General features: G+C 41.7%; 2 protein-coding genes across 15 annotated transcripts in view; one reads left to right on the top strand and one right to left on the bottom strand.

Annotated features, from left to right (window-relative positions):
• Positions 1-3244: 3244 nt before the first annotated feature.
• Positions 3245-11221, top strand: napepld (N-acyl phosphatidylethanolamine phospholipase D). 4 transcript variants are annotated; one of them, XM_043236647.1, is made up of 6 exons: positions 3245-3744; positions 4101-4299; positions 4795-5441; positions 5543-5657; positions 6124-6261; positions 10879-11221. In XM_043236647.1, the coding sequence occupies exons 1-5, from the start codon at positions 3647-3649 to the stop codon at positions 6244-6246; spliced, it is 1182 nt and encodes a 393-aa protein (XP_043092582.1). In that variant the 5' UTR covers positions 3245-3646; the 3' UTR covers positions 6247-6261; positions 10879-11221. The 4 variants fall into 4 exon arrangements, with proteins under 4 accessions (XP_043092582.1, XP_043092581.1, XP_043092583.1 ...); XM_043236646.1 differs by lacking the exon at positions 10879-11221 and having other exon boundaries at positions 3247-3744; positions 6124-6466; XM_043236648.1 differs by lacking the exons at positions 3245-3744; positions 10879-11221 and adding an exon at positions 3751-3955 and having other exon boundaries at positions 6124-6466.
• cacna1c (calcium channel, voltage-dependent, L type, alpha 1C subunit) overlaps positions 6553-24905 on the bottom strand; it is a 114407-nt gene continuing 96054 nt past the window's right edge. For 5 of the 11 annotated variants that reach the window (XM_043236634.1, XM_043236633.1, XM_043236631.1 and 2 more), the window contains 18 exons: positions 22367-22414; positions 20518-20655; positions 19556-19621; positions 19370-19461; positions 19133-19289; positions 18814-18941; positions 18618-18714; positions 18437-18539; positions 18255-18356; positions 17528-17655; positions 17300-17440; positions 15971-16311; positions 15818-15844; positions 14008-14124; positions 13343-13464; positions 13152-13249; positions 12724-13068; positions 6553-12505 (listed from right to left, as the gene is read on the bottom strand). In XM_043236634.1, coding sequence (XP_043092569.1) covers positions 12155-12505; positions 12724-13068; positions 13152-13249; positions 13343-13464; positions 14008-14124; positions 15818-15844; positions 15971-16311; positions 17300-17440; positions 17528-17655; positions 18255-18356; positions 18437-18539; positions 18618-18714; positions 18814-18941; positions 19133-19289; positions 19370-19461; positions 19556-19621; positions 20518-20655; positions 22367-22414 — 2601 coding nt within the window. In that variant the 3' untranslated portion in view covers positions 6553-12154. The remainder of the gene's footprint in view (positions 12506-12723; positions 13069-13151; positions 13250-13342; positions 13465-14007; positions 14125-15817; positions 15845-15970; positions 16312-17299; positions 17441-17527; positions 17656-18254; positions 18357-18436; positions 18540-18617; positions 18715-18813; positions 18942-19132; positions 19290-19369; positions 19462-19555; positions 19622-20517; positions 20656-22366; positions 22415-24905) is intronic. The other 6 variants (XM_043236640.1, XM_043236638.1, XM_043236639.1 and 3 more) reach the window with 3 other exon arrangements.

Raw genomic sequence — 24905 nt, 5'->3', positions numbered from 1 at the left:
TCGTGGACAGGTGAGTGTGTTTGATCATGAGTGTTGTTTGGTGCTGAATGTGTAGGTTGTCATCATTTATTTTTATGGGCTTTAAAAACAAACATTTAACCGATTCCATGTTATCTATTAGTTTTATTTTACTATTGTTAGATATAAAAGGACAGAGTGTTTATTTATGTCTTTACAGAGACAGGGACGTGTTTGGACTAAATAAATGTTTGTAAATGTAAAGTGATAATTCCTCCTGACACATACATAGAAATATAGAAATAACCGAGTAAGCTGGTGAAAATATTGTTGTTCTGATCATTTTGGCCTCCACTGTAAGTATGTTTATGTCTTGTTTTGATGATTTGTTCTCCTCTGCAGAATAAGGAATAAGTGTCTGGACGTCCAGGACATGTGGACTGACTTTAGACATGAGGACAGACGTCTCCTGATCAGCAGGTAATGCTTAAAAAAGGTGACTGTGAGTAAATGTGTTTCATTTCTGCAGAGTTTAGACTGAACCCAGCTAAAACACACATGCTATGCCTGTCTGAAGTACTTGATTAGCTGGATCAGGTGTGTTTAATTAGGGGTGGAGCTAATCTCTGCAGGACACCGGCCCTCCAGGACTGAGTTTGGACATAGAGTCTTTATTTATGTCTTTACAGAGACCTGTCTGGACTGAACAGAGTTGAGAGACATGTGGACACTGACTGTGAAGATGGACATCTGTGTGTTTTTGATTAATGAGTGTTGTTTGGTCCTGAATGTGTAGGTTGCCCTTATTTTCTTTTTAGTAAGTAAAGGATGGCAAACTAAGTAAGTGTTTCATAAGTTAAGAAGTTTGTTTTAAGTAAAGCAAGTAACTAGCTGTCTAACTAACTTCCTTCTTTCTTTGTCCAGTGTGATAAATCATAACCGCTGCTGGAGGTTGTGCTGGAAGCCCCAGGGGGAGACCGTACTTGGTCTCCCCCTCTTTCAGGTGCACCCTTCACTCACTCCACCATTCATTCATATCGCAGAGATCTGGCTGGGACTGAACCAGCAACCTCTTTACCGTGAGGCAGCGCTCATACCTGTGAGCCACAGATCCCCCTGTTTGAACACTTGAAGGAACTTATACTTCACCCTTCACCTGAAAGTGAGCTGCGGTTTTAAATGAAGCGTCAGATAAAGGCTTTAAAGCTGTGTTCAACACACCGAGGAGGGACTCGAACCCATGACTCCAGAGCATCCTCGGGTGCTACTGATATGTTTTAGCCCCGGCTCCACTGTGACTTTTGTGACGTCTGCTGCTGTTTCAGACACTTTGTGGGATAGGATGAAATACGTCAGGTTTTTAACATAAGAAAAGGTGGGATTTGAACTCAGGACTTTTTGATGGCAGGTCAATGCCTTTCCAACTGAGCTACTGAGCCTCAATATATATGACCATGACCATGACCATGAAAATGTCAATGAATGAATGAAAGTTTTTGTACCAAAGGTAAATATTATGTGAGCCACAAGGCTTATAGTATGTTGATCTTTGTTGGATATAATGCAATACGTGATACTTTTAACATAAGCAGCAGTGGGTTTGAACTTGAAAGGCAACAATAGACCAACTGAGCCACTGGACCTCGATGGGTCCTTGTTTACTTTATATATACAAATATAACTAAAAATATCAATGTGTAATAAAACTAGCATAACTCTTAGTTTTGAACCAAGATTTTATGTACAAAAGGCAAACATTCATCCTTTGATGGATTCATCCAAAAGTCATGGCACGTTAGATATTTAGACACAAATTGTTATAATAATAATAATAATAATAATATTAATGCAGTGGTGGGATTTAAACCCAACTTTACTTTGTTAGATATAATGACTAAAGCTCTTCTATCAGACTTCTATTATATTTATCAATTTCTGACTCCTATCCTTTGGCATAAGCTTACAGCGAGTTTAGTTTGATGCTGTTGTAAGCCCACCTGCTCATTTCACATCAGTTTTTTTTTTCCCCACATACTCACGAGCGCCATGTGTGACAAAACTGGTCGTGAAAACAGGAGCAAAGCTTATTTTCATTCTGGGACAAATAAACACCATTTTAATAACATTTCAGACAAGGAAAAGCCGAGATGTATAGTAGTGTATCGTGGATGAAAAAAAGTTCTAAGATTTTCTGAGATAAAAACGACTTTTCTTTTGGTTTTAGGACAACTTTGACAAAAAGTCAAGCCAATAGTTCTCCCTTATTGAATACAGCTGGACTGAAACTCCCCGTTAGCTGATTAGAGTATGTTCAGTCAGGCTAAAGATACAGTAAGTTGCAGTGCATCTTTCAGTCTATGGTCCACATCGGTGCTGGAGGTGGAGGCCGAGGGGTGTCTGGAAATTGCATTCACTCCCAGCAGTTTTTATGACAGGAAAATGGCAGTAGGTCAACAAATGTATTAGAGATGCCTATACAGAAATGCCTATATATTTAATTTCATTATTAACCAATTTCAAAGTCATTATGGTCATTTCCAATGAAGTGCACATACAAGCAAATGACATTTCACCCTAGGCTGGAAAAGTCTGTACAGGCATTTCTAATACATTTGTTGACCTACTGCCATTTTCCTGACAACACGAGTACATAAAGAGTACAAAAACAAACAACTCAAATTTTTAACAATTATGAAAAATTATGTTTTTCCATTATGCATTACAATGAACCTCAACCAAACTGCATCCGATTTATTTTTTGGACTATGTTAAAAAAAAAAAAAAAAATAAACGGCTAACTAACAGAAAAGCATGGTAACAAAAAAAAAAAAATACAAATTAACTACGCTAACTGTTCAAACTCTAAAATCTGTGTAATTTACTCAAAGCAAGCAGACGTGCATGCTTTTCTCTGGTCCTCCACATATTCAACTTTCAATCATTATTATTATTATTATTATTTTGCACTTATGTAGCGTTACTGCAACAAGTCTTAGACTAACCTGTCCTCTTGCTGCAAAATATTGCAAGTGCATTTAAATAAGTAAATAATATCAAAGATCTGTGCAAAAGGCTAAAAGTGTTTGATGAATCAGGATCCAAACAAGTTTACTAAATATGCCAGATTTATTTCCTTTAGTCTGACTTACTGTCAGCTGATTTGGTATATATATATATATAAAAAACAAGAAATAAGCATGGCCAGTTTTGTAAACTAGTTTTATGAAACAACCCCCAGTTGCTAAACTTAACATGGTGGGTAAGAACTAGTCTAGAAATGAACCAATGTGTAGTCACTCTTACCTTTCAGTTTAAAATGAGACCGATCTACCTTTTGTCTGATTGCTATGTCTAGTGAAACAGATAAGTTGTAAGACCAGCCCAAGCAGTTTATCCGACCCGCTGCACCTCGGATGAATCAGCAGGCTCGTTCACGCGCACGTGCTCCGGGTCTGAACGAGTCTGGTCTGCTTGTCGGGTCGCACCGAGACGTCTTGATTTCACGCGGTCGTTAAGACGCTTTGGCCGAGTTACCGCGGCGATAGAACGGCACGGCAAAAAAACGGAAGTAACGCTAAACGTTTTCGAGCGTAAATCCGAGAAGTTTGTTACCCGTCTCGCTTCGTGAGAGCCCGTCTCAAACGCGTTAAAACTTCGACGCGTTTCGTTTGTAGGTTTTTTGTCCCTTATGGCCGCCCTTACGTCAACTCTTCTTTTGACGCGAGCTCGCGCGCTCGCGCCGCTCCCGACAGACTCGGGTTTGCTGCTCGCGGAAGTGACGCGTCGGTACGTACCTGCGCGCCTCGAGGCACGTTGTTATAATTATAATCTGCTCCGGGTTGTTTATAAGATGTGCTTTTAACTTCGGGTTCGGCGGCGTGTGATAACTAGACCCGCTGGGTGCAGTAAACGTGTGCGTTTAAAAAGTGTAGCGCATGTGCTTAGCTTTGCGTTTGGAGACGAAAGGAGAAGCATAGATACACGGTACAGGTCTATGGTATGTGGTCTGGACGTTTAGTAACCGTAATTAATGCGCACAAAGAAATAAAAACAGGCAGACGAATGAGAGTAATTGCTGGTGTGCGATTAAAGGCGTGTTTTCTGCAGTTTATTGTGAAGCGGCTAAATGATGTTTTTAACAGGTGTTTGCGCAGCTCCATGGCGGAGGGGAGCGACTTCCCGCTGGATTACAGGCAGGAGCAGGATGTTACGTGCTCCAGACGGGACTCTCGCGGGTGCTTCGTGAACCCTTGGACAACATGGCAGTTCCCCTCCTACGGCACCATAGCTCGCCTGTTCCTCACCGAGAAGAACAACAGTAATGTTCCCAGTGCCAAAGAGGTGAACGACACGCACAGCCGTCAGAAGAGCGGCGATCACTGAACAGACGTTTGTCTCTAGAAGTTTAGGGTATAGAGCATTTATAAGTGGAGAAATGGTAGCTAAATGGGCTATAAAATCGCGTTATGTTACAATATTTTGTTATAGTAAATACATTTATATTTTAATTAAATGTGTGTGTGTATATATATATATATATATTTTAGAATTTAGACATTTAGAATGATACATTTATAATATACTGTATGCACACATCTAAAGTTTAAATTTGTTATATTTTATATTCATTAATGCATGTTATTTAATACATTATAAACGGATACAAATGTAAATATATAATGAAAATGTACGTTTTATCTAAATGTCTTTTCTAATGTAAAATTATACATAAAAACTAATTTAAACTATGAATAATACCGGAAATAATATTCAAAAGAAAAAAAAATTATATATATAAAATTTTTTAATAAAATTTAAAAATGTTTTTGTCTTCAGGTTCTTGACCATGAGTTGCCAATTCAGGAGCCGTATTTTGTCCAGAGGCCAGATCAGTGTGGACAGACAGGCCCGTCTGTGCGAGCGACCTGGCTGGGTCACGCCACCGTCCTGGTGGAGATGGAAGGACTGGTGTTTCTGACCGACCCCATGTTCAGCCAGAGAGCCTCTCCAGTGCCGCTCATGGGCCCGAAGCGTTACCGTGACCCGCCATGCACCATCGAGCGGCTCCCCCGCCTGGACGCGGTGCTCATCAGTCACACGCACTACGATCACCTCGACGCAGACTCCGTGGCAGCTCTGAACACTCGCTTCGGCTCCGGTCTGCGCTGGTTTGTGCCGCTCGGGTTGGCCGCGTGGATGCGGAAGGCGGGCTGCGAGAATGTCACAGAGCTGGACTGGTGGGTGGGAAGCCGCGTTCCCGGGCACGACAATGTCACATTTCTTTGCACGCCAGCACAGCACTGGTGCAAACGCACCCCTCTGGATGACAACAGAGCGTTATGGGGAAGCTGGACAGTCGTAGGCCCCCATTGCCGCTTCTTCTTCGCCGGAGATACGGGATACTGTTCGGCATTTAAAGAGATCGGAAAGCGCTTCGGGCCGTTCGACCTGGCTGCCATCCCGATCGGAGCGTACCTGCCCAGGTAAGACTGCAAAGAGAAGTTTGGTTCCTAATCAAGCTGTCAAATAAACCTTATTTGTGTGCATCAGGTACACTGATCATCTAAATTGTTTTTTTTTTTAGAGGAATCATGAAGTCTCAGCACGTGGACCCCGAAGAGGCCGTTCAGATCCACATAGACATCCAGGCCAAATCATCGCTGGCCATTCACTGGGGGACGTTCGCTTTAGCCTATGAGGTATGAGCCTGTCTTGATTCTCTCGCTGTGAATGGCCTACTCTGAGCTGTCCGGCCGTCACTGCTCTGATTGTGTGTAACCGCTGTCCAGCTGTGGTCGGGGAGTCCGCTCTTTGTTGTTGCATTGCGTCAGACTTCTCCGAGGGAGAGTCTGGTCAGAAGAAGCATTCAGAGTCGTAATGGTTAGCTAATTTAGTCAGCTTAGAGAACTTTAGGATTAGACCTTGTCACGCATGATGTATTTACGCTGTTCTGAAGATAATTTAGGGGAGAGAACACATTTTTGGGCCTTTATTCAAGCTTTAGGTATTCGGTAAGGGATGTTTTATAGTTCAGGCCCTTTTCTTTTTATTTGAATTACAGTAGAAAACAATGAATTTGAACTGTATTTCACAGTATTGCAGTGTTACTGTATTTTTGATATATACTGTACTGCACTTTTCTCTCTTTTTTTCTCTCTCTCTCAGCATTATCTTGAGCCTCCAGCACGTTTGCGTGAGGCTATGGTGAATCACGGACTGAATCCAGATCTGTTCTTCACTCTTCATCACGGAGAGTCAAGGAAGATCAACCACAAGGACACGCGCTGAACACAAACCCAGGAAGTATGCTGACACGTGTACATGACACTACACAGGCTGCCTTTTTATAAATGATTTTAGAGCTGCAGGTTGTGCTGATCCAGTGGCTGGACTCTGGATACAATATACAATAATATAATATGAATGTAAAAAAAAAAGCATGTGCATTTTGATTTAATATAACTGGCATATGATGCTGTGAACGTAATAAAAAGAACATCTGAATTTATCCTCTGTAAGTAATGTAGAGACAGGCGAGATCTTACCTGAGCACATTCGGTCATAATTGTCCATAAGATGCAAAAGAACCAAACCTTAGGAAATTCACTTTATTTGCAATTGTTTAATAACATCATTCCTCAGATAAAAATGCAATATTACAGGAATATACAGCAGAGATTAATTTAAAACTTCCTGTCAAGAACCATACAATCTAAAGATATTTTTTAGTTTTTATTTACTGGTAGCGTGCGTTATAAGCAAGACACACTCTGTCACCAAAGACAGACTGACAGATACAGATACAAACTGTACAATCACTTATTTACAAATCCAATTTTTTGTTGGTTTTTTTCGTTTCACTTTTTTTTTGAAAATAGGAGTAGAAAAAGTGATTGAATCTTCAGATTTACGTAGCGTATTCTTTTTAAAATCTAAATGAACAAATGAAAGAATGATGAAATGAAACAAAAGAGTCTCAGCAAAAGTAGAGGAGGGAATGACAGACCATGCAGACGTCTCACAGAGTTTTCAATAACACCTGGGGTCTAAACGCCATTAAATAGTCCGAAACGTGAACGACCTCTGACGGTGTTTCGTGAGAGACCTGAATGGTCAGCACTGATGCCTTCGAATTCTACCAAAAGCACGACACGCATCTAATTTTAATTCGGCTCGTTAATCTACCAAACAGCTCAGGGCCTCCAGACCACACTTCCCGTCCGCACAGTCAATCAAAGACTATAGAAGCTGCTCGTGCGGTCGACCAAAATAAAGCAACCGAGACGATCCGCTCGAAGATTCCTCCCTTCTTGAGTCTTAAGTGGTTAAGCGTGAACCGAATCGCCTACGAACACAGGAAAAGAGCGTGAGGCAGCCTCTATAACGGAAGGAACGGCGGACCGCTCGTAGACGAGTGAGCATCAGAAAGAGAGACCCGACAAATCAAGCCCAGAGCTCGACGCCATCAAAAAGAGCGTTACTTCCACCTCTGCAGAAAGAAAGCAGGATGTGGGAAAGAATAAGTTGTTAAAAGGTTCACTCATACATGGAGATTTGTGCAATATTAACTCTTTGAGCTCCTCGTTATAACCGTTACCGTCCCGCCCATCTTCTTCTTTCTCTAGTGCTACATTCGCTGGGTGGAACTAGAGGCGGGGAAATGCCGCTCGAAAACCTCAAACTGGTTCGTATAAACGCTCTTGCATTTCCCTTCCCCACACAGCTGGGGATTTGAACGCAATCAGTGCACTGAAAAACACCGAAGAGCAGATCTGCATTAATTATCGTCCCACCTGTGGAAATGAAACTATGGCAAGATCGACGTTTTGAGCTTAGGGCGAAATCAATATATACACGACAGCTAAAATCTATGCATAAATTCATCCTTTACTTGGATTATGTGTACGACGTGTCCAACTAAACGTGGTTTAAATGTGCAAATTGTGATTATTGCATCACCACCTTAGCTTTTAGTTTATCATTAAAACTCGTTAACGCACTACATTAACTTATAATATCAAATTAACAGTCATATAAAGGAGGACATTAGAGATACGTGCTACACAAAGGTTAAACCAGAGGGCAGACATTGCACCTGTCCAGGCTTTCTCTGGGTCAAAGGTCAACCCCACGGCACGTTCCTTCAGTCTGACACATGCAGAATTGGCATACGAACAAGCACGAACCCAAAAACGCCAGACAGCCCGAATGCTGATGCTTGAACTACAGACGTCTTAATAAATCCACTAACGTTTTGCGTTCGTGCATTACTGGGTTTATCCGAATAAAACAAACAAAAACGGTTTAATGTTTCGTGAACTCGTGTGGTTATAAAAATGCTGCTCGTTTGCTATGGATAGCTTACTCTTTTCTAGGGGGTTTATATTTCCAAAAATATTTACGATTTAAATGCATCAAACCGTTTTTTTTCAATATATTCTTCTCTTCATTGGGGAAACTTGTGCATGCTACTGCTACAGATGGCGAACTCAAATACAAGCCACGGTCGATCAAAAAAAGCCACCTACGCTTCCCCTGCTAAAATATCATCCTCATCGACTTTCCCTCAAACCATCCGATAAATAGTTCTCATATATTTTAAAATATAGAAAATAACTTCTGGTTCTCTGAGAGAAGAAAAGCTACATTACAACCATTTGGGCAAAAACCTCACTGAGCAACTAATAAAATATTCAGTCAAATATTTGGTACATTTCCCCAAGGCCTGAGCAGACAGCTCTCTGTGTTCATTCATTAGCGGTTTCATTCAACACAGGCGCTGCTTCTGTGTCGCGAAAGCTTGTGGCTTTTCCACGCCGTTCTGTCGTGTGCAGGTGCTCGGAGGGGAACGGGATGTGTTGATCTGAATAAAGCAGCTGTGGAAAAAGCCCTCGGGTTCAAAATCACACGATTAATCTCATTGCACTCCTCCCTCAGCAAAAAACCCCCCCTTAAGCATCCTGCTTAAAAACAGGCCGGACGAGCAGAGGTTCAAAAGGAGCTACTGCGGTGAATACGAATGATTTACTCTATATTTCTCTATCATAAATTTTATTTCTATCTATACGTAGTCACTACATACATTCTCAAACACGGTTGTGTGTAGCCATTTTAACCCTGACATTCAGCAGATATAGATGAGTTTATATCGTCTCTTCTCACGTGTTAATTCTTTTCTATAAGTCTATAAAAATATACAATCATCGGCTAATGAAGGGAGAGGAGGACTCCATCCTTTAGACTCCATGCAAACGAGAACAAAACAAAATTGATTCAAGCTTAGCATCCAGATCCATTATTTCCAACCTAAATCTCCTCGCCGAACGCAGATTGTCCATGAGACTTGAGAAATGAAAGGGGATTTCTACTATTTCCGCTTGCAGCCTCAAATAATAGCGAGAATCGATGTGCATGACCAACTACTTAAAGTGAGCCAGTTCAGCGGCGCACGGGTGCCGTAATAAAACGCCTTCGCTGTGATGTCTGCCGAAGAAAGGACAAGGAGGGTGAGCGAATGAAAAGATAAAGGGGGGGAAGCGAGAGTGAAAGAGAGAGAGCTGCTCTTGCGTATCATGCACCTTTCAGCTGAGCACAAGATATGCAAAATCATTTTCACACCAACGAGACGCTTCTCTCCTCCGTCTGTATTTACACCTTCGCTCCTCGTCATCAGTGTTTCCTCAGTGTTTCAAAATGAAAACAACAACAAAAAAACTACTCAAAAAACGCTTGGCACACCAAAAGAATCCTCATGCAGAGATAATTGAAACCAACAGAAGAAAAACATCGAACCAAACTGACCCGCACAAGATTATTTCAAAATACTCAATACTCAAATGCACCCGATTTCAAGTATGACAGGTTTCTTCAATTTAAAGTTCTGTAACTTAATACACGACAGTGAATATATTTCTCTCCGTATCTTAGATTTTTGTACAGCTGTAGTTCTGAAGGAAACTGTTGTACAGTCAAAGTTATTGCATTGTTTTTGCATATCTTGTGGTATGCAAGCACATACGCATGCACTCACGCACTCACTCATCCTGCATATACTAACACGAACACCACACAAACGCGCTCGTTTCCGCGCTCTGCATATGCTAAACACGGAGAAACTCGCACACGTACACAACCAAGGCCTCGAAATATGCCTGGGGCAGCCTCACAATGACGTATGGCACGTGTGTGTAGGAGATATGAGGGTGTGGTGGCGGCTTTGGAACAGAGCAGGTGGGTTCTGGCTACATTTGTCACGTTTTTTTGTTTCGTTTTTTTTTTTTCACAAGCTTTGCAGAGCAGAGACCTCCTGTAAACATTCACGAACTCAATCGACCAAAAAAAAAACCCCGAAAACAACAAAAAAAATGGCACAGGACCGGAGACTGAGATCGAATGCGATGTTCGAGGCCCTGGGACCAAACGCCAGGACGCTCTGTAGAAAGTGAGGAGTCAGCTAGACAAAAATAGTCAGTTATCTATTATCATACATGGAAAGAGAAATTCATATCGTCTGAAGTAGTGTGCAAAACGGTGACAGAACTTCTAACCCGGTCTGGTGTGGCACGAACAGAGAGACGCCTGGAAGTGGATTGGTCAGGTTTCTCATCAGCGCACGTGTTTGAGGGATGCACTCCATCCCCGTCGACACATTACCAACACAACGCTTCAACACCTTATTTGCATAATAGATCGATAAGTAGTTCTCTGTGTGTCTGCCGAACTGCATGGAAACAGTGTTAAACGCAGCAGAAAAATATCCTTAACAATAAGAGTAATAATAATAATAGCAATCAATAACATTGTATGATGATGACACTGCTGATGTTGGTACTTTCATAATGATGGTCATATATTTAGCCCTGTGTGAACTACATTAGAGTTTGTTTGTTTGTTTGTTTTTTTTAATGATGCGCTACCCAGACATCCCTGAATACTCCACCCTTCCTCTTCTCAAAGTGCACCGTTACTGACCTTCCCGAAGATCTGCTGTTTCCTGTGTCGAGCAGGTGGGATCGTGACCGGATCGCAGCTGTCGGCTGAATGTTTCTGGAGATCAGCAGTGAAGAAACGTCAGTAGTTTCAGAGCAAATGCGAGTCCGATCCAACAGCAGCCATGAGACCTGTCAGTGCTACCTGCGCCCAGGTGAGTGACACTGCTCATTTACAGCTTGTGAGCTACCAATAAACATCGAGAGAGAGACCCGACCCCCAGCGGAACGCGCTTCACCTCTGACAGGAATAAATAAATAAATAATTTGTTTTTTCTTGTGTGTGTCTGTAAGAGGCATTAGATTCACAACACTGCATCTGGCATAAACATCTTAAACGCCTTCAATAATAATAATAATAATAATAATAATTTAAGAAAAAAAACAGCATCCATCTTGTGTGCAAACAACATTATAAACACTAAATGCTGAAATAAAAAATAAAAAAACGAAAAAAAAATAAACTAAATGAAACCTGAAGCAGATCTGGGATAAAAGGCCACTGATGCAATGACCCGTACCTTACACAGCTGGAAGCCGTAACGGTACACAAGAAAGAGAGCAATTCAGAGAGTTCAGTCTTCCGCTGATAAAAGGAAAAGCTATGTGCAGGCTTAACTAGAGAAATCAAATCGGGGAAAAAAATAAAATAAAACAAGCAGCAAAAATCATCAACTGAACACAAAAAAGGAGAAGGATGACGTGCGGGCGCTTGCAGACGACGCTTCTCCTGATCAACGGAGGGATGGATAAATGGAAGGGAAAGAGAGAGCCGCTCCAATGTGTCCAATCTCTCGAACCCCCCGGACGGTAAATTCCCAACGCGGCCCTCGAGATCCACCTGCTCGGCACGAGCGTCCTCGCCGATGCCCCGGGCCGTCGAGTCCTACCGCCACACACAGGTCAGCGCAAACTCCCTTCATTCCCTGCTCGGTCAGGGTTTCGTTTCCTTACTGCAATCAAGGTTGTGAGAACTGTGAGGCACTTTAGAAACACGCACACACAAACATGTACACACGCCTACTCGCTCGTGCTCTCGCAAACACACGGACGAACTAAAAAAACCAACTCGGTCTCAGCTAAGCAGAATGGCCTTATACCCCTACGGTAGGTACACGCAACAGACGGGTCAGACTGCAGGACAGCAGTGTCCTCAGAGAGAGCTGGGCTAAGACACAGGAAGTCCTCCGTTGCTGCTGCTGTTCCCCCTACAAACTGGTCACGCACTCCATGTCCTCGTCCTCCATCAGAGTGCTGTTCCGCTGCCCCGCCCCCTCGGAGCGCTCAAGCTCCGCCCCCAGCAGCTCGTCGGAGCCCGAGGCGGTCGAGAGGCCCAGCGCGTGGCTGCAACGGGACTCCTGCGAGCCAGTGTCTCTGCACTGTATGAAGGGTAGCAGGTTTCCGTTGGCGTTGGGCGGCGCGTTGGCGTTGAGAATGTTGTCGGCGGCGTTCTCCATCTCCTCCATGGTCATGTCGCAGGCGTCCGCTAGTTCCTGCTTCGCTACCTGGATGAAGGAGGGATCCTGTGCATAGCGACCCAAACCCTCGGATATCAACACCTGGGCAAAGAAAGAACAACAACTTTTCAACGCTTTCTACTCTAATGTGTGTTTAGAAGATGAACAAAGGTCTTACATGTTTGGAATGACACAAGAGTCACTAATCAGCGGCAGAATTAAAACGTTTTGGGTGAACTATCCCTTTATTTTTCTATCCGCAAGTGTGAAGATTACCCTAAACGGCTCTAATTCTCAAGCTTTAAGTAAATGCAGCTTACGGCCTCCACGAGGCTGCCGGCGCTCCCGTGTGACAGGGATGTGGAGTCTCTGCGTGTGACCGGAGGAACCGTGAGGGACACGGGTCGCTGCGTCCTCTGCACGCTCCGGCTGTGGTTGCCGTTGCTGTCGCTGTACCACGAGCTGCAGTTCACAGACGGCATGCTGCTGTTGAGTTTCTCGTAAGATCCGCTGCCCTCCAGCCGCAGAGATGGAACGGGCTGGTAGCACGGCCCTCCCCCGCCGCGGCCGCTGGGACTCGCGGGAGGCGTGGAGCACAGACGCGTGAACAGCGTCGGAGAATGACTCCTTCTCAGCAAGGGACTCAACCCCGCCACAGCAAGAGCCTTTGAGAAACGCAAGACGAATGAGAGAACAGACAAAAATAAAAACACTTTGTCAAGCATGCGTGGCTGTGCCATACGCTCACCTGATGATGCACTAGGTGCAGTGGTAGTGCTGTTTTCTGAGAAACATCAGGTCTGTTATGTTTTCTCAGACACTCCAAGTGAAAGGAAGACCGGCGGCCTGCGTCGGAGAGGAAACATGCACTCGACTTCAGCGTCCCATTTGAAACAAAACTTGCACTGATTTGCGTTATGAACGTGTGCGAGCATGTACCCAGTGCAGTGGGGCAGAGAAAGGCCCGTCTTCGTGGAGACTGCCACGGCCTCCTCTCCTCCCCTACATCCGCCTCCACCATCGGAGCCAGTTGCTTGCTCTCCTCATCCTGAAATTCCAGCCTGCGTCCCACACACAGTCAAAAATATTACAATATCATTCTTTTCGGGAGCCTCGATCTGACAATACTGTTGTCATATTATTACCATTTCACCATTAACACTTTATTAATAAATAAAATGATCTAATTAACGCCTATATTTTCAGCATCCATTGCCCCAGTCTTCAATGTCAGTGTACACGATCAATGCTGGAAACTGAAGCTTTATATACTGAAGTATTTTGTAACATTATAAATGTATGCTTATAAATGTTTATTGTTACTTTTGATTCATTTTATGCATCCTTGTTGAATAAAACAAAAATTCTTGACAGAATTTCTATATAAATGAACTCATATCAAACGAATTCTGTTTTTAGGAACATTATGACCCCAGCTGTTTGAAGGCACTATTAGTATGAGGGGGTCACATCTGGCAGCTTCTACTAAGCCATTTTTACCAATTTACGGAAAGTAAATAAGCTACTATAGAACAGTTGAACTGTATCTCACGCTGTAAGGGTGAGATTGTAATATGAATTAAAACAGATAAATGCAGTATTACATGTCCATTGAGAGCATGGTCTGATCTCTCTCATCTAGAAACGTTTCATCGTACGTCTCATCTGTAGAGGCTTCCTCTCGTCGTATTATAGGGAGACGACTGTCACTGGAATCAGAGCTTCACAAAACACACAAGTGACTCATAAGCATATTGCACATCTTTATCATCTGTAAGGCTTCAGAAAGCGAGGAAGCCCGCCTATGCAGATAACAGCGCTTACTCTCTCCTCAAGCTCTCATAAGGCTATTATAATGTGAACAGGAACAACTAAAGCGGCTTAAGGTTTGATGGTGTCTAACAAACCTTAGAGCGCAGTTTAAACGGGTTGCGTCACATTACGGAAGCGCTGCTATTAGTTTTGCGTAGGAACCTTATGATGTTAGATTTAAGAGGAGGACAAGTTCGTAAAGGGGCACTTCATAAAGACTGGAGCTCCGCTAAGAGAAGTAGAGCTGCTTGTGAAATGAATGAATTGTATTTTGGTCTAAATGAAGAGCCCCTTCAGCACAGCCTGGAAATGACCAGCGGGTTGAGCTTCAAAACAAACAATTACATGGCCTAGCAGAGCGGTTCTCAACTGGTGTGTCACAAAGAAAAATAATTGAAAACCTGCATGCTAACCACTTAACCTCGCTTTGTAATGAGGAACAAGATACCAGTTTATATTACAAAATAAATTGGCTTATGTTCTGTTGATGTTAAAGAGCTGCAGTCAATCAAACTCAGCACAGTGTTTTGCTACAAATATGTCAGCAGTATTCTTTTAGTATTACTTATACACTGTAAAAAAAATAATTTATCGCAGCAAAAATGCTGCAAAAAAATCTGTTCATAGGTTATCAGTAAGTTAACAGTATTATACACTGGGAAAAAACTGTAAAACTTCTAACTAGAAATTTAATGTAATTTTACAATAAAATGCTGTTAAATGTACAGTTTTAGAAGTAAATAAAGCAAATCAATGTATAATCTACATTTGGGCTTTATGTTGCACTTCTGTTGTTTAATGAATGTTTATTGCATTATTTAAGTGTTGTGTGTGTTACCATGATGGTGTTTTATATATGAATATAATATGTATATATTAGTATATACTTTTGCTCGAGGCGAAGCTCCTTGATTCTTTATTTGGCTGTCTCTTTTAACCCCATTGTTACGGTGCTTGTCTGTAAGTTGGAAGGTACAAAACAGTTTTTCTATAATCTTTTTATTTCTCCAAAACACATTATTTTGCTACAAATAATCAGTTATTTTAGTATTATTTACATATTACTATCACAGTATTAACATTTTGAATTAGCATTTAGCATTTTGGGTTTTTGATTGACTGTATATAATGTTTTTTGCTTTAATATATGTATATTAAATATACTTTATTTACTTCTAGTGATCTTTAATGTATTTTATGTCAGCTTTATTTAATGAATTACAATAATTTGTAAATGTTTTAGTTTAAAACAGGCAATATTTTTTGGAGGCCAACATTAATATTTAGTTTCAAATATCTTCTTTTGGTCAAGAAAGACCATAAACAAAACAAACAAAACAAAAAAAAAGATGGTTTTTGAGAGCATCAAATCTGGGTTCTGACAGAAAACCAGTTGAGAACCACTGGTCTAGCGCAGCTGTCAGCCAATCAGAGAAGCCGCTCACAGATCCTGCCAGTTACTGTTACATGTATAAAGTGGATCTCTCAACACACAGAGAGCGTGTGTTGCAGACATTCAGCTTCAGATCCACCCCAGTATAGACGGAGCGTACGCCAGCCCTCCAAAGTGAGGAGGTCTCTCGGTCTCTGTGAAGAACGTACCGCATGAAAGTGTCATAGAAACAGCTCCTGGTCCACACGAGACAATCAGGGGCGAGACAAACCACAATCAGAAACCAGATTCTGACAAGCCCGAACATCTCCCCGCTAACTCTCACATCTGCATTCAACTACAGAGGGAATATGGCTTCATACCTCTTGTTAGGAAAGCACCATGTGGGCCGTGGTAGTGGGACGGTGGTGAGGGGCGGCCCCGTGTGTCCGTCCACTGTGCTGACGGTAGGTTTGGGGTAGCGGTGTCCGATGGCTGTGTTGTTGGCGTTGTTGATGTTTGCGTTGGATCCTGAGGAAGAGTAACTGCTCGGAGTGAAGGTGGAGTCGACCAGCTTCTGATGAGAGGGAGATTCTGCCTCGCCGGGACTCCCGGATTTACTGATGTGCAACGGCCGCTGTGTTGTGAAGGACTGTGGGAAGGAGGCGTGGCCGTCGCTCTGATGATAGTAGTTGACGTGGTTACCGAAAAGCCCGCCAGACCGCTGAAAAGATAAATATATACATGAGTGGTCACATCTACTCAAACCTGATCACCTCTTCCACATTCACACCTGGTATTAACATCTCCAGTCATTTTTCAGTAGATTTCAATTTTTCTGTTATACAGAAGCATTAAAGGGCTAGTTCATCCAAATATGAAAATACTGCTATTAATTTATCCTCATGTCGTTCCAAACACGCAAGCGGTTTATATTCAAAGCACAAATTAAGATATTTTTGATGAAATCTGAAAGCTCTCAGTCCCTCCACAGACAGCAATCCAACTTCAAGGGCCATAAAATAAACGTTGAGCCACTTATTTTGGGTGCTTTTCATGAAATCTCACGAAAAAGACCTGAAGATGTAGCCTTGTACCTAAAATCCCTCAATTTCAATGAAATTTGTTCATTTGAGGTAATATATTACTGATTATTCAGTTTTTAATACTCTTGTGGGAGGCATTACCTCACTTTTTCAGCTGTATTTAGTGTCTACCTGTGATAGGATGGCGTACAGTATATAATCACAAATGTTAATACCAAGGTAAATGGGGCCAAATGAACATACAGACGCACACACACAAACACTTCCTCTATTCACTCTGCACTTACATTCAGACAGCAGCCATGTTTTGATCTTTTCAAATTGTGAACGTACGTTGACATCACTGATGGCAATTTTTTAATCATCAATTAACTAACTGTGCAACCATCTGATCTGTGTGATGAGGGCGAAGCACTGTTCCTCAAGGACTTCTTATACTTTTAGATGACAAGCTTGTAGAACCTGACATTTATGGACCTCATACGAGCAAAACGATTTCTAAGCCCTCTATGCCGAGCGATGAATCGAAACAAGCAGCTCTGTGAGCCTTGGCAGCCCGCTTGGAAGATCTGGCTGATGGTCCCATGCAGGTGGGGCAGAAGCTCCGGCAGCAGAAGCGATGATGTGAGCAGAGCGGAGGAGAGGAAATAAGAGGCAATATCAGACCTTTACCCTGAAGATATCATCCTCAGAAGCAGCACACACGGTTTCCTTCATGGCTCTCTCCAGCTCCTCCTCCACAGTCAGGTCTCCTGATATCGCTCTTCTGATCTCGGGACCCATATCATGCAGCGTACGCAGGCCAGCCTGGTCACAACACACACAGACAGACACATTCGTATGCGACATACAGAACTCACTTTCCTGATATAGCCGATGGTCTGATGGACGCACCTGCAGTGAAAGAGCAGTCTTTGGGGGAATTTTGGCCACCAGGCCCTGTTCCTTGCGTTTCTTAAATTTCCTGAAGTATTCCTGAATCAGGAATGTGGCATAGAACTTCCCAACGGTTACTTCATCATCTGCAAGAAAACACACACAGAGGTTTTTTTTGTTGTACTGGTTGAAAAGTTATGCTGCTTCATGCATTTTTCTATTAATGCATAAATATATAGTTTTTAGCTTTTAAGGTAAAGTTGACAGCTTCTTGAAGTGCTGAGACAGGAGAACAGAACTTGAAAACCATACATATACATAAAAGTTTTTGTTTACATTTGTTTACAAGACACACATAATTTGGGGGTCAATATATATTTTAGACCTACTTTTATTGAGCAAGGACTCAAAAAAATTGACCGAATGTGCTACAAAAGTGTTCTTTTTAAAATAAATGATGTTCCTTTGTCTATTCATAGCACTTGAACATATAAGTTTCCACAAAAATATAAAGCATTGGTAATACTGGTAATATTAAGTAATGTGTAGCATGTTTTTTAGTGTTGCTATCAGAGCTAAAAATTACATAACATAAAACCGCTATTTTAAATTAAAGCATTTAACAATAGTACTGTTTAACTGTACTGTATATTTAATTAAATGAATGTAGACTTCTTTAAAACACAGTAAAAACACCAACAAATTTATAAATGGTAGTGCATGTAATTTGGTGGCAATCACCCACCTCCAGCAGGGGGCACAACTTGATCCAGCAACTTCATGCTCGTCCTCTTCCAGATCTTCTTCACGATGGCCCTGAGTTCCTCGTTTGCTTGCTCCAAGTTACCTGACACAAACACATACAGCAATGACTTGGGATGTGCATTAGACTAACGAACCGTATTTGTGTGCATGACACTGTCTCACCTTCGGTTTTGATGCGTAGAGCCGTTCGTACCAGAGCGAAGAGAGTTGCGTTGAACATCACCGTCCCGTCACTATTGAGAGGCATGTTCATGGACACAAGTCGCTGCAGATGCACAGATAAAGTCAAGTAACTCACTACAGAATGGGTACATTTTGTTTAGTTTTTTTTTTGTGTTTGTACCTTGCATGCCACTCTATGTGGACAAAGCTTTCCAAATCCAAGGGGAGGCTGAATCCTGCGCAGTAACGTCACCACATCCAGGTGCTTTATCCGACCCCTGCAATCACATCAAACTCAGTTTCAGTCTCTACACATAATTAATAATAGGATCTAAAAAATACAGCTGTTAAAGATGGCAAAATCAGTAGTGACTGACTTGGCCTCAGGATCGTATTCTGCCCATATCCTCTTAAACTCATCCAGGTGATGTGGCCCCAATATCGACCAATCACGTGTTAAATAGTCGAAGTTGTCCATGATGACGGCCACAAAGAGGTTAATGATCTACGGAAGAGGAGGGATCTGAATCATCTTGTGCTAGGAAAACCTGCTGCTTCTGTTATTATGGATACGGTAAACACTGTACGGAGGGGGTAAAGGATGTCATGCTGGTGGAGATGATTTCACAGCAAATTTCACAGCTGATGTACAATAACGCAGTTGCTTACTGGGAAGGAACATCGATGTCAACTCACCAGGAAGGCGCAAAGCATATAAAAGCTAACAAAGTAGAAGATGGCAAAGTGACTGCCGCAGTCTTCACTCAAATGGTTGACCTCCGACCCCTTCTCGCAGGGGCGGTTTGGAGAGCAGGCCAGCATGATTTCCTGCCACGCCTCCCCTGTTGCACACCTGCAGAAACGCACAAGCCCAACGTGAGAGAGAGAGAAAGACAATAAACGAGAGAGTGAGGGAGAAAGAGGGAGACCGACCTGAAGAGCAGCAGAACCGCCTGAGGAAACGTCTGAAAGTTGTTGTTTCGGTTGATCTGGCTGTGGTCCCTCAGGGCAATCTTACCAAACATCTGTGGAGAAAAACATTACCCATCAGGAACTGCTCCACGCCAACATGTCCTGCTACAAGCGCGGGAGCTAGAAGCTAATGAAGGTGGGTCTGACCTGCATCCCAATGACGGCGTAGATGAAGAACAGCATTACGATCAGCAGAGCAACATAGGGAAGAGCCTGTGAACAAACCCAAGGAGAAGGGAAGATTAAATATACAGAGTGAACAAGACGCAGGAATAGAGCAGAACAATTGTTCATTTCAACAATTTCACTTCACTCTGAGTGACATATAGTCAAATAAAGCGTTCTCAAAACATCTTTATGGCAACAACAATGCATATGTATAGTTTTTGAAGTAATTTTTTAAAAATATATATAATAATTTAGATATAATATAATAATAATAAAGTTCAAAATATATATTTATTAAATATAAAAATGCATGTATATATGTATATAATGCATGGATGCCTTTATTTATTTTGATTAAGATTTATTTATTTCAGTAACATTTTGAAAGTCTGCATTTATTTGTTCAAAAATACAGTAATATTGTGAAATATTATTACATTAATAAAATGATTTTTTTTTATACATATCAAAATGGAATTTATTCTTGTGATTGCAAGATTGAATGCCATTACTCCAGTCTCTCATGATCCTTAAATCATTGCTCAAAAAACCCCTTCATGCTTTTGTAGAAACAGTCATGCATTTATTTAATGATAGAAGTCTTTTGTAACAGTATTTATTGCCTCGTTTGATACTTTTAATGGATCCTTTTCTTAAAAAAAAAAAAACATTATAATTATTTTTAAATCTTACTGACCCCAAAACCTTCGCACATTTTATTTGGCTTTATTGATTATAACCCAAACGATCATGTTTTTTAATCTTTAAACTCTAAACAGTGTAGTCATATACACAATCCCGTTAGTGTGATATTAGATTGTCTGCTGGCGTTTAATTGTTCACAAAGCCTGACTCTGACTTGGGCATAAAGTCTGAACCGCGGTGCAACTATCTCCGTACAATTACACGAGAAAAGTGCCGTCTCATTTCATTCTCCTCACCTGAAAGGATTTAATGAAGGTCCAGAGCAGCGTCCGAATGCCCTCTCCCCGAGACAGGAGCTTCACCAGCCTCATCACGCGGAACAGCCGAAAGAACGTGATTGAGATCCTGGCGTTATCTTCAGTGTTTTGGAGGCCCTTTTTCAGCATGACAAACACACACATATGCATGTTCATAGGGAGGCACACACACTCATATATACTGTACAACCCAACCATTTGTACACCAACCAAAACAATTCAAGGTGACACACACACACACACACACACAATCAAGTTAATATGTCTACAGCAGCATGTTAAACACTTCCACCAAGAGCAAACTACAGAGACACAGAGGATGTCTGGTGGCTTTATGAAACAATGACAATATTCCAAATGGGTGCGAAGCATTAATAGATGTCACACCACAATACACAACACCCTTGAAGTAATCTTTCCAGCTAATCGTATATATGCTTAATAAACACCCTACAGTACTAACCTGCTATTGAAGCGTTTAACACTTCATCACACGTACTAGAATCTACATACACAGACACGGAGCCACAGATGTTTGCAGACGTTACGATTATCTCATCCTATATCATTTCTGCCACAAAAAATAAACGTGAATAAAATAACTACATTAAAATTCATTATGAGACGCAAAGTCCTAATTATGACAAAAAGTTAAAATTACGACAGTCGTACAAGTCAATTATCAGATGCGATAAGATTGAAATAAGACAAATTAGATGCGAAAAAAAAGATTAATAAGTTAAAAAAGTTACTTAAGATGACTTTGATAAAGTCTATAATGACTGTGACGCCATCATTTTGACTTATCTCATAACTGACTGTCAATATCGACTTTTTAATCCATAAGTAGTATGCGAGTTGATTTTGACCTTGTCATATTCATAGTTTTCATCCCATAATGACTTCCTATCTTATAATTTTGTCAAAACTATAGATCCATCCAAACCGTAGATCTATTTATTTTATGTGGCAGAAATGAGCTTACGCATTTATTCACGCTTCTTTAAAATCTGCTATTTCCCTCCCGTTACATAATCTAAACATAGAAACAAAGCTGCTGCTTTCCGCTTCAAAGGTGCACTCAGTAGTTTTCCTCTCCTTACAGAGTTTCTACACACAAAATCATATATTGCTATGAATTGTAGTTTAAAAAAACCAAAAAAAAGTCACCCAAAAGCAGTTTTGCTTTACACGGAGAGGGTCACCACATGGGTGCCGACCCCGTTATCTGAGAGGTTCCTGATGTGCCCGACTTTAAAAAGAGCATTTATATAACGGCATCCGTAATTTTTTGTTTTGTTGGTAAGGAACTGCATCCGCACCACTAGGTGTCAGTATAAGCACGACGTGAACGAAAACTCAGTGCACCTTTAAATCTCCGACACCTACATCTGCACACACATGCCCTACAAAAACAAACACACCACACAAACCAAGCCAAACTGAGAAAAAGCTTCATGCATGTGGACATCGCACAGGAAATCGTCTTTTCACAAGCCCCAGCTGATTTCAGAGCTCTGCCACGTCGGTGGTGAACTGTCACACCAGAGCTGACCAGTAGAGGCCGACACTGGACCACACACAGAGAGAGCGATGACCATGTGACTACAGCGCACCAATGACAGGCGTCGCAGCCTGGGGGAGGGGAGAGGTCGAGGCGATGGACACACTACCAGCATATACACGTGCCTGCCCAATGCCACAGTGATGAGAGAGAACACGTGCGTTCATGCCGAAGTCACATGGTGAATGACAGGTGTTGATGGACAGGTCGACAAGGTGACGGGGTGGAATGAGAGGTGGGGTTTTGGTTACCGTTGGTCCGTACCATTGGTCTTACCACAGAGGAGGGGGGAGAGGAGGAGGGGTCAGCTGGCTTTAAAGAAAGGCAGACAGATGAAAGCTATAGCAGCGCCGACCACCCACTGTACACCTGTGTGTGTTCGTGTGGGAATTCGTGCGGTCAGTGTGTTTTGAGGTACATTTGTTGGGTCTTTTGCAGGGGAGACGCCTCATAGCACGTCTGTCTTTCTGCCAGCTGAGGGCGCTACAGCACATGGTCCGTTTGAGGAGGAGCCATACGCTGTTCTGCAGCCGCAGACTGGAGGATGGGTTGGTGACACACGCAGACACATGCACAGATTCGACATCTCTCACGAGCCGAGTCGAGAATCTCTCAGTAGGTCTATCACGGTGTGTGTGTGTGTGTGTGTGTGTGTGTGTGTTGCAGTGAGTGACTGTATGTATGCGTGACTGCATGTAGGTGTGTGTTTCATTTCTACATGCAGAGAGACTGATTTCTAAATCCTCTGCAGTCCCACGGTAGATCAAAATGTCTGTTTTTATGCTTCATGCTTTTAGTGGCGATGACAACTCGAGTGATTCAATTATGTCTTCGTGGTAGAACTGCAGAGGATCTGGCAACCCCAACCATGCATGTAGCACACACATTACAGAACTGGGTCAACGGTATAACTCGTTCCAAATGTGCATCTGTGAGACAGTTACCATGATAAAATCTCCGCACAGAGCCACTTTGAGAGGGCCGCTTCATATCACAGATATTATCTCACATTGCACAAATATACAGATTTGGCACTCACTGGTAAACGCTGCCCCCTGGAGGTTACAATCATGCTCGTCAACTTCAGCTTCAGGTGAGTGTCATGCAAATAATGGTTTGGGCCACCCTACACTCAAACTATAATAATGGCCTGTTTTAGGACCAACACAATTTCTCGCACTGTTGGGTTTAAACAAGTGCAGGGTTTAAGTTTTTCTTTGAATAATATATGTATATGTACTGTGTATATTTGTTTTGCAAATAAACTAGTGCTGGGCGATTAATTATTCCCCAGCATTAGTTTAAATGCATTTTACTGTCATGAATTAAATTTTTTACAAAAATAAACCAGAGGTAAACCTATGATTATGAAAAAAAAATTATGAGTAGCCTACTGCAATGAAAAAAAAAATTCCTACAAAAAATTTAAATAATTAACTACTATAATTATTAACAACATTACACTATATTAAGTGATGCCAAACAATTAATTGCGATTAATCACATCCAAAAATACTTTTTAAAAAATAATATATGTGTGTATAATGTGCATTTTTATTATGTATATATAAATACAAACACATTCATGTATATATCTAAGAAAATATATATTAAATATACTTATATCCAATATATATTAAATATACTTATATATCTTTCGATAATATTTTATTTTATGACAAATTAAGCACATTTAAACTCACGCCCCCCCCAAATATTGTTTTTTACATGTCGTCTAATCTAAATGATTTCACATTTAATGTAAGTATAAATAATTTGTGCTTTATTTCATGCAAGCTATTGCGTTTTGCCAAAATGACTTTCACCAGTTCAACGAACAAATTACCTATTATTAAATATGAAAATTAGTATGCAAACATGCTTAGTTTTTTTTTTCTTCCATATAAAACACAATTTCATGAGATCACTAGAAGTTACTTGAATGCATCATCACTGGCTCGGCCAATTAAGTTCAGTGATTGTGGTCCTACAGCTAACGACACAGGGAGCAGGCCTGCCAAGAATGCTGTGCGGGTGTAAGGAAGAAAGAGAGAAGAGACAGAGGAAAAACACTGAAAAAAGGGAGAAAATGCAAGAACAGAGAGACAGAAAAGAAGAGGCATTCATAGAGAAGGATGCAATGTGGCATCGTCAGCAAGACAGAGCTGGCAAACACTCCCATCTCTCCACCCCCCGCTTCTGTCCAATCAGACACCGCGAATCAGAGAGCGCCTCCAACAGGCAGGGAGGACAAAGCACTGAGAGGAGCAGAGCGGCCTCAGGGGGAGGAGGGGTGACATTAACGCTTTTCTAAGGGAGAACAGAGTCGTCCGGTTCCACTCTAATCTCCTTGTAGCACTGAGAGGAGGGACTGGCTATCAGCACGGATTCATCAGTTTCATTTCAGATCGCTAATCAGATTAATTAACAGGTTAATGAAGCATGAGGAAAAAAGTGCTCAGAGTTTTCTCAAAGGAAAGAAAACTGGGGGAAACAAAAAACCAAATCAATCCAAACACAATGCTGGGTCAAAGGTCATGCCTTCAGATCAAATCAGATGCTGGATGAAGAGAAAACTCCAACCAAATCAAACCCAGTCAGTGCTGAAATGGAAGTGTATAGCAAAACAGGGGGTATATCTCCAGCAGAACTGCTGTCAATCATAAATAACCTTCATTGACGCATTTTGATCAGAGAGCCCAAATCAACACTTACATGGAGCTGTGGTCTTGTATCTGAAATCCGTTTGAAAGCACTAATACTGATTGATTGTAAGGGTTTTCACTAAAATATTAAGCAGCAC

Source organism: Puntigrus tetrazona, chromosome 4 (genome assembly GCF_018831695.1).
Source record: "Puntigrus tetrazona isolate hp1 chromosome 4, ASM1883169v1, whole genome shotgun sequence".
Taxonomy (NCBI): domain Eukaryota; kingdom Metazoa; phylum Chordata; class Actinopteri; order Cypriniformes; family Cyprinidae; genus Puntigrus; species Puntigrus tetrazona.
Note: the sequence above shows the minus strand (reverse complement) of the source record. Positions and strands in the feature narration are given on the sequence as shown.

What these genes read in the sequence shown, in the direction of transcription:
- napepld (XM_043236647.1), top strand. Translation starts at nt 3,647, where the DNA reads ATGGCCGCCCTTACGTCAACTCTTCTTTTGACGCGAGCTCGCGCGCTC. An exon ending in CTCGCGGAAGTGACGCGTCG is followed by an intron (nt 3,745 to 4,100) that starts GTACGTACCTGC and finishes TGTTTTTAACAG; the next exon opens with GTGTTTGCGCAGCTCCATGG. An exon ending in CGTTCGCTTTAGCCTATGAG is followed by an intron (nt 5,658 to 6,123) that starts GTATGAGCCTGT and finishes TCTCTCTCTCAG; the next exon opens with CATTATCTTGAGCCTCCAGC.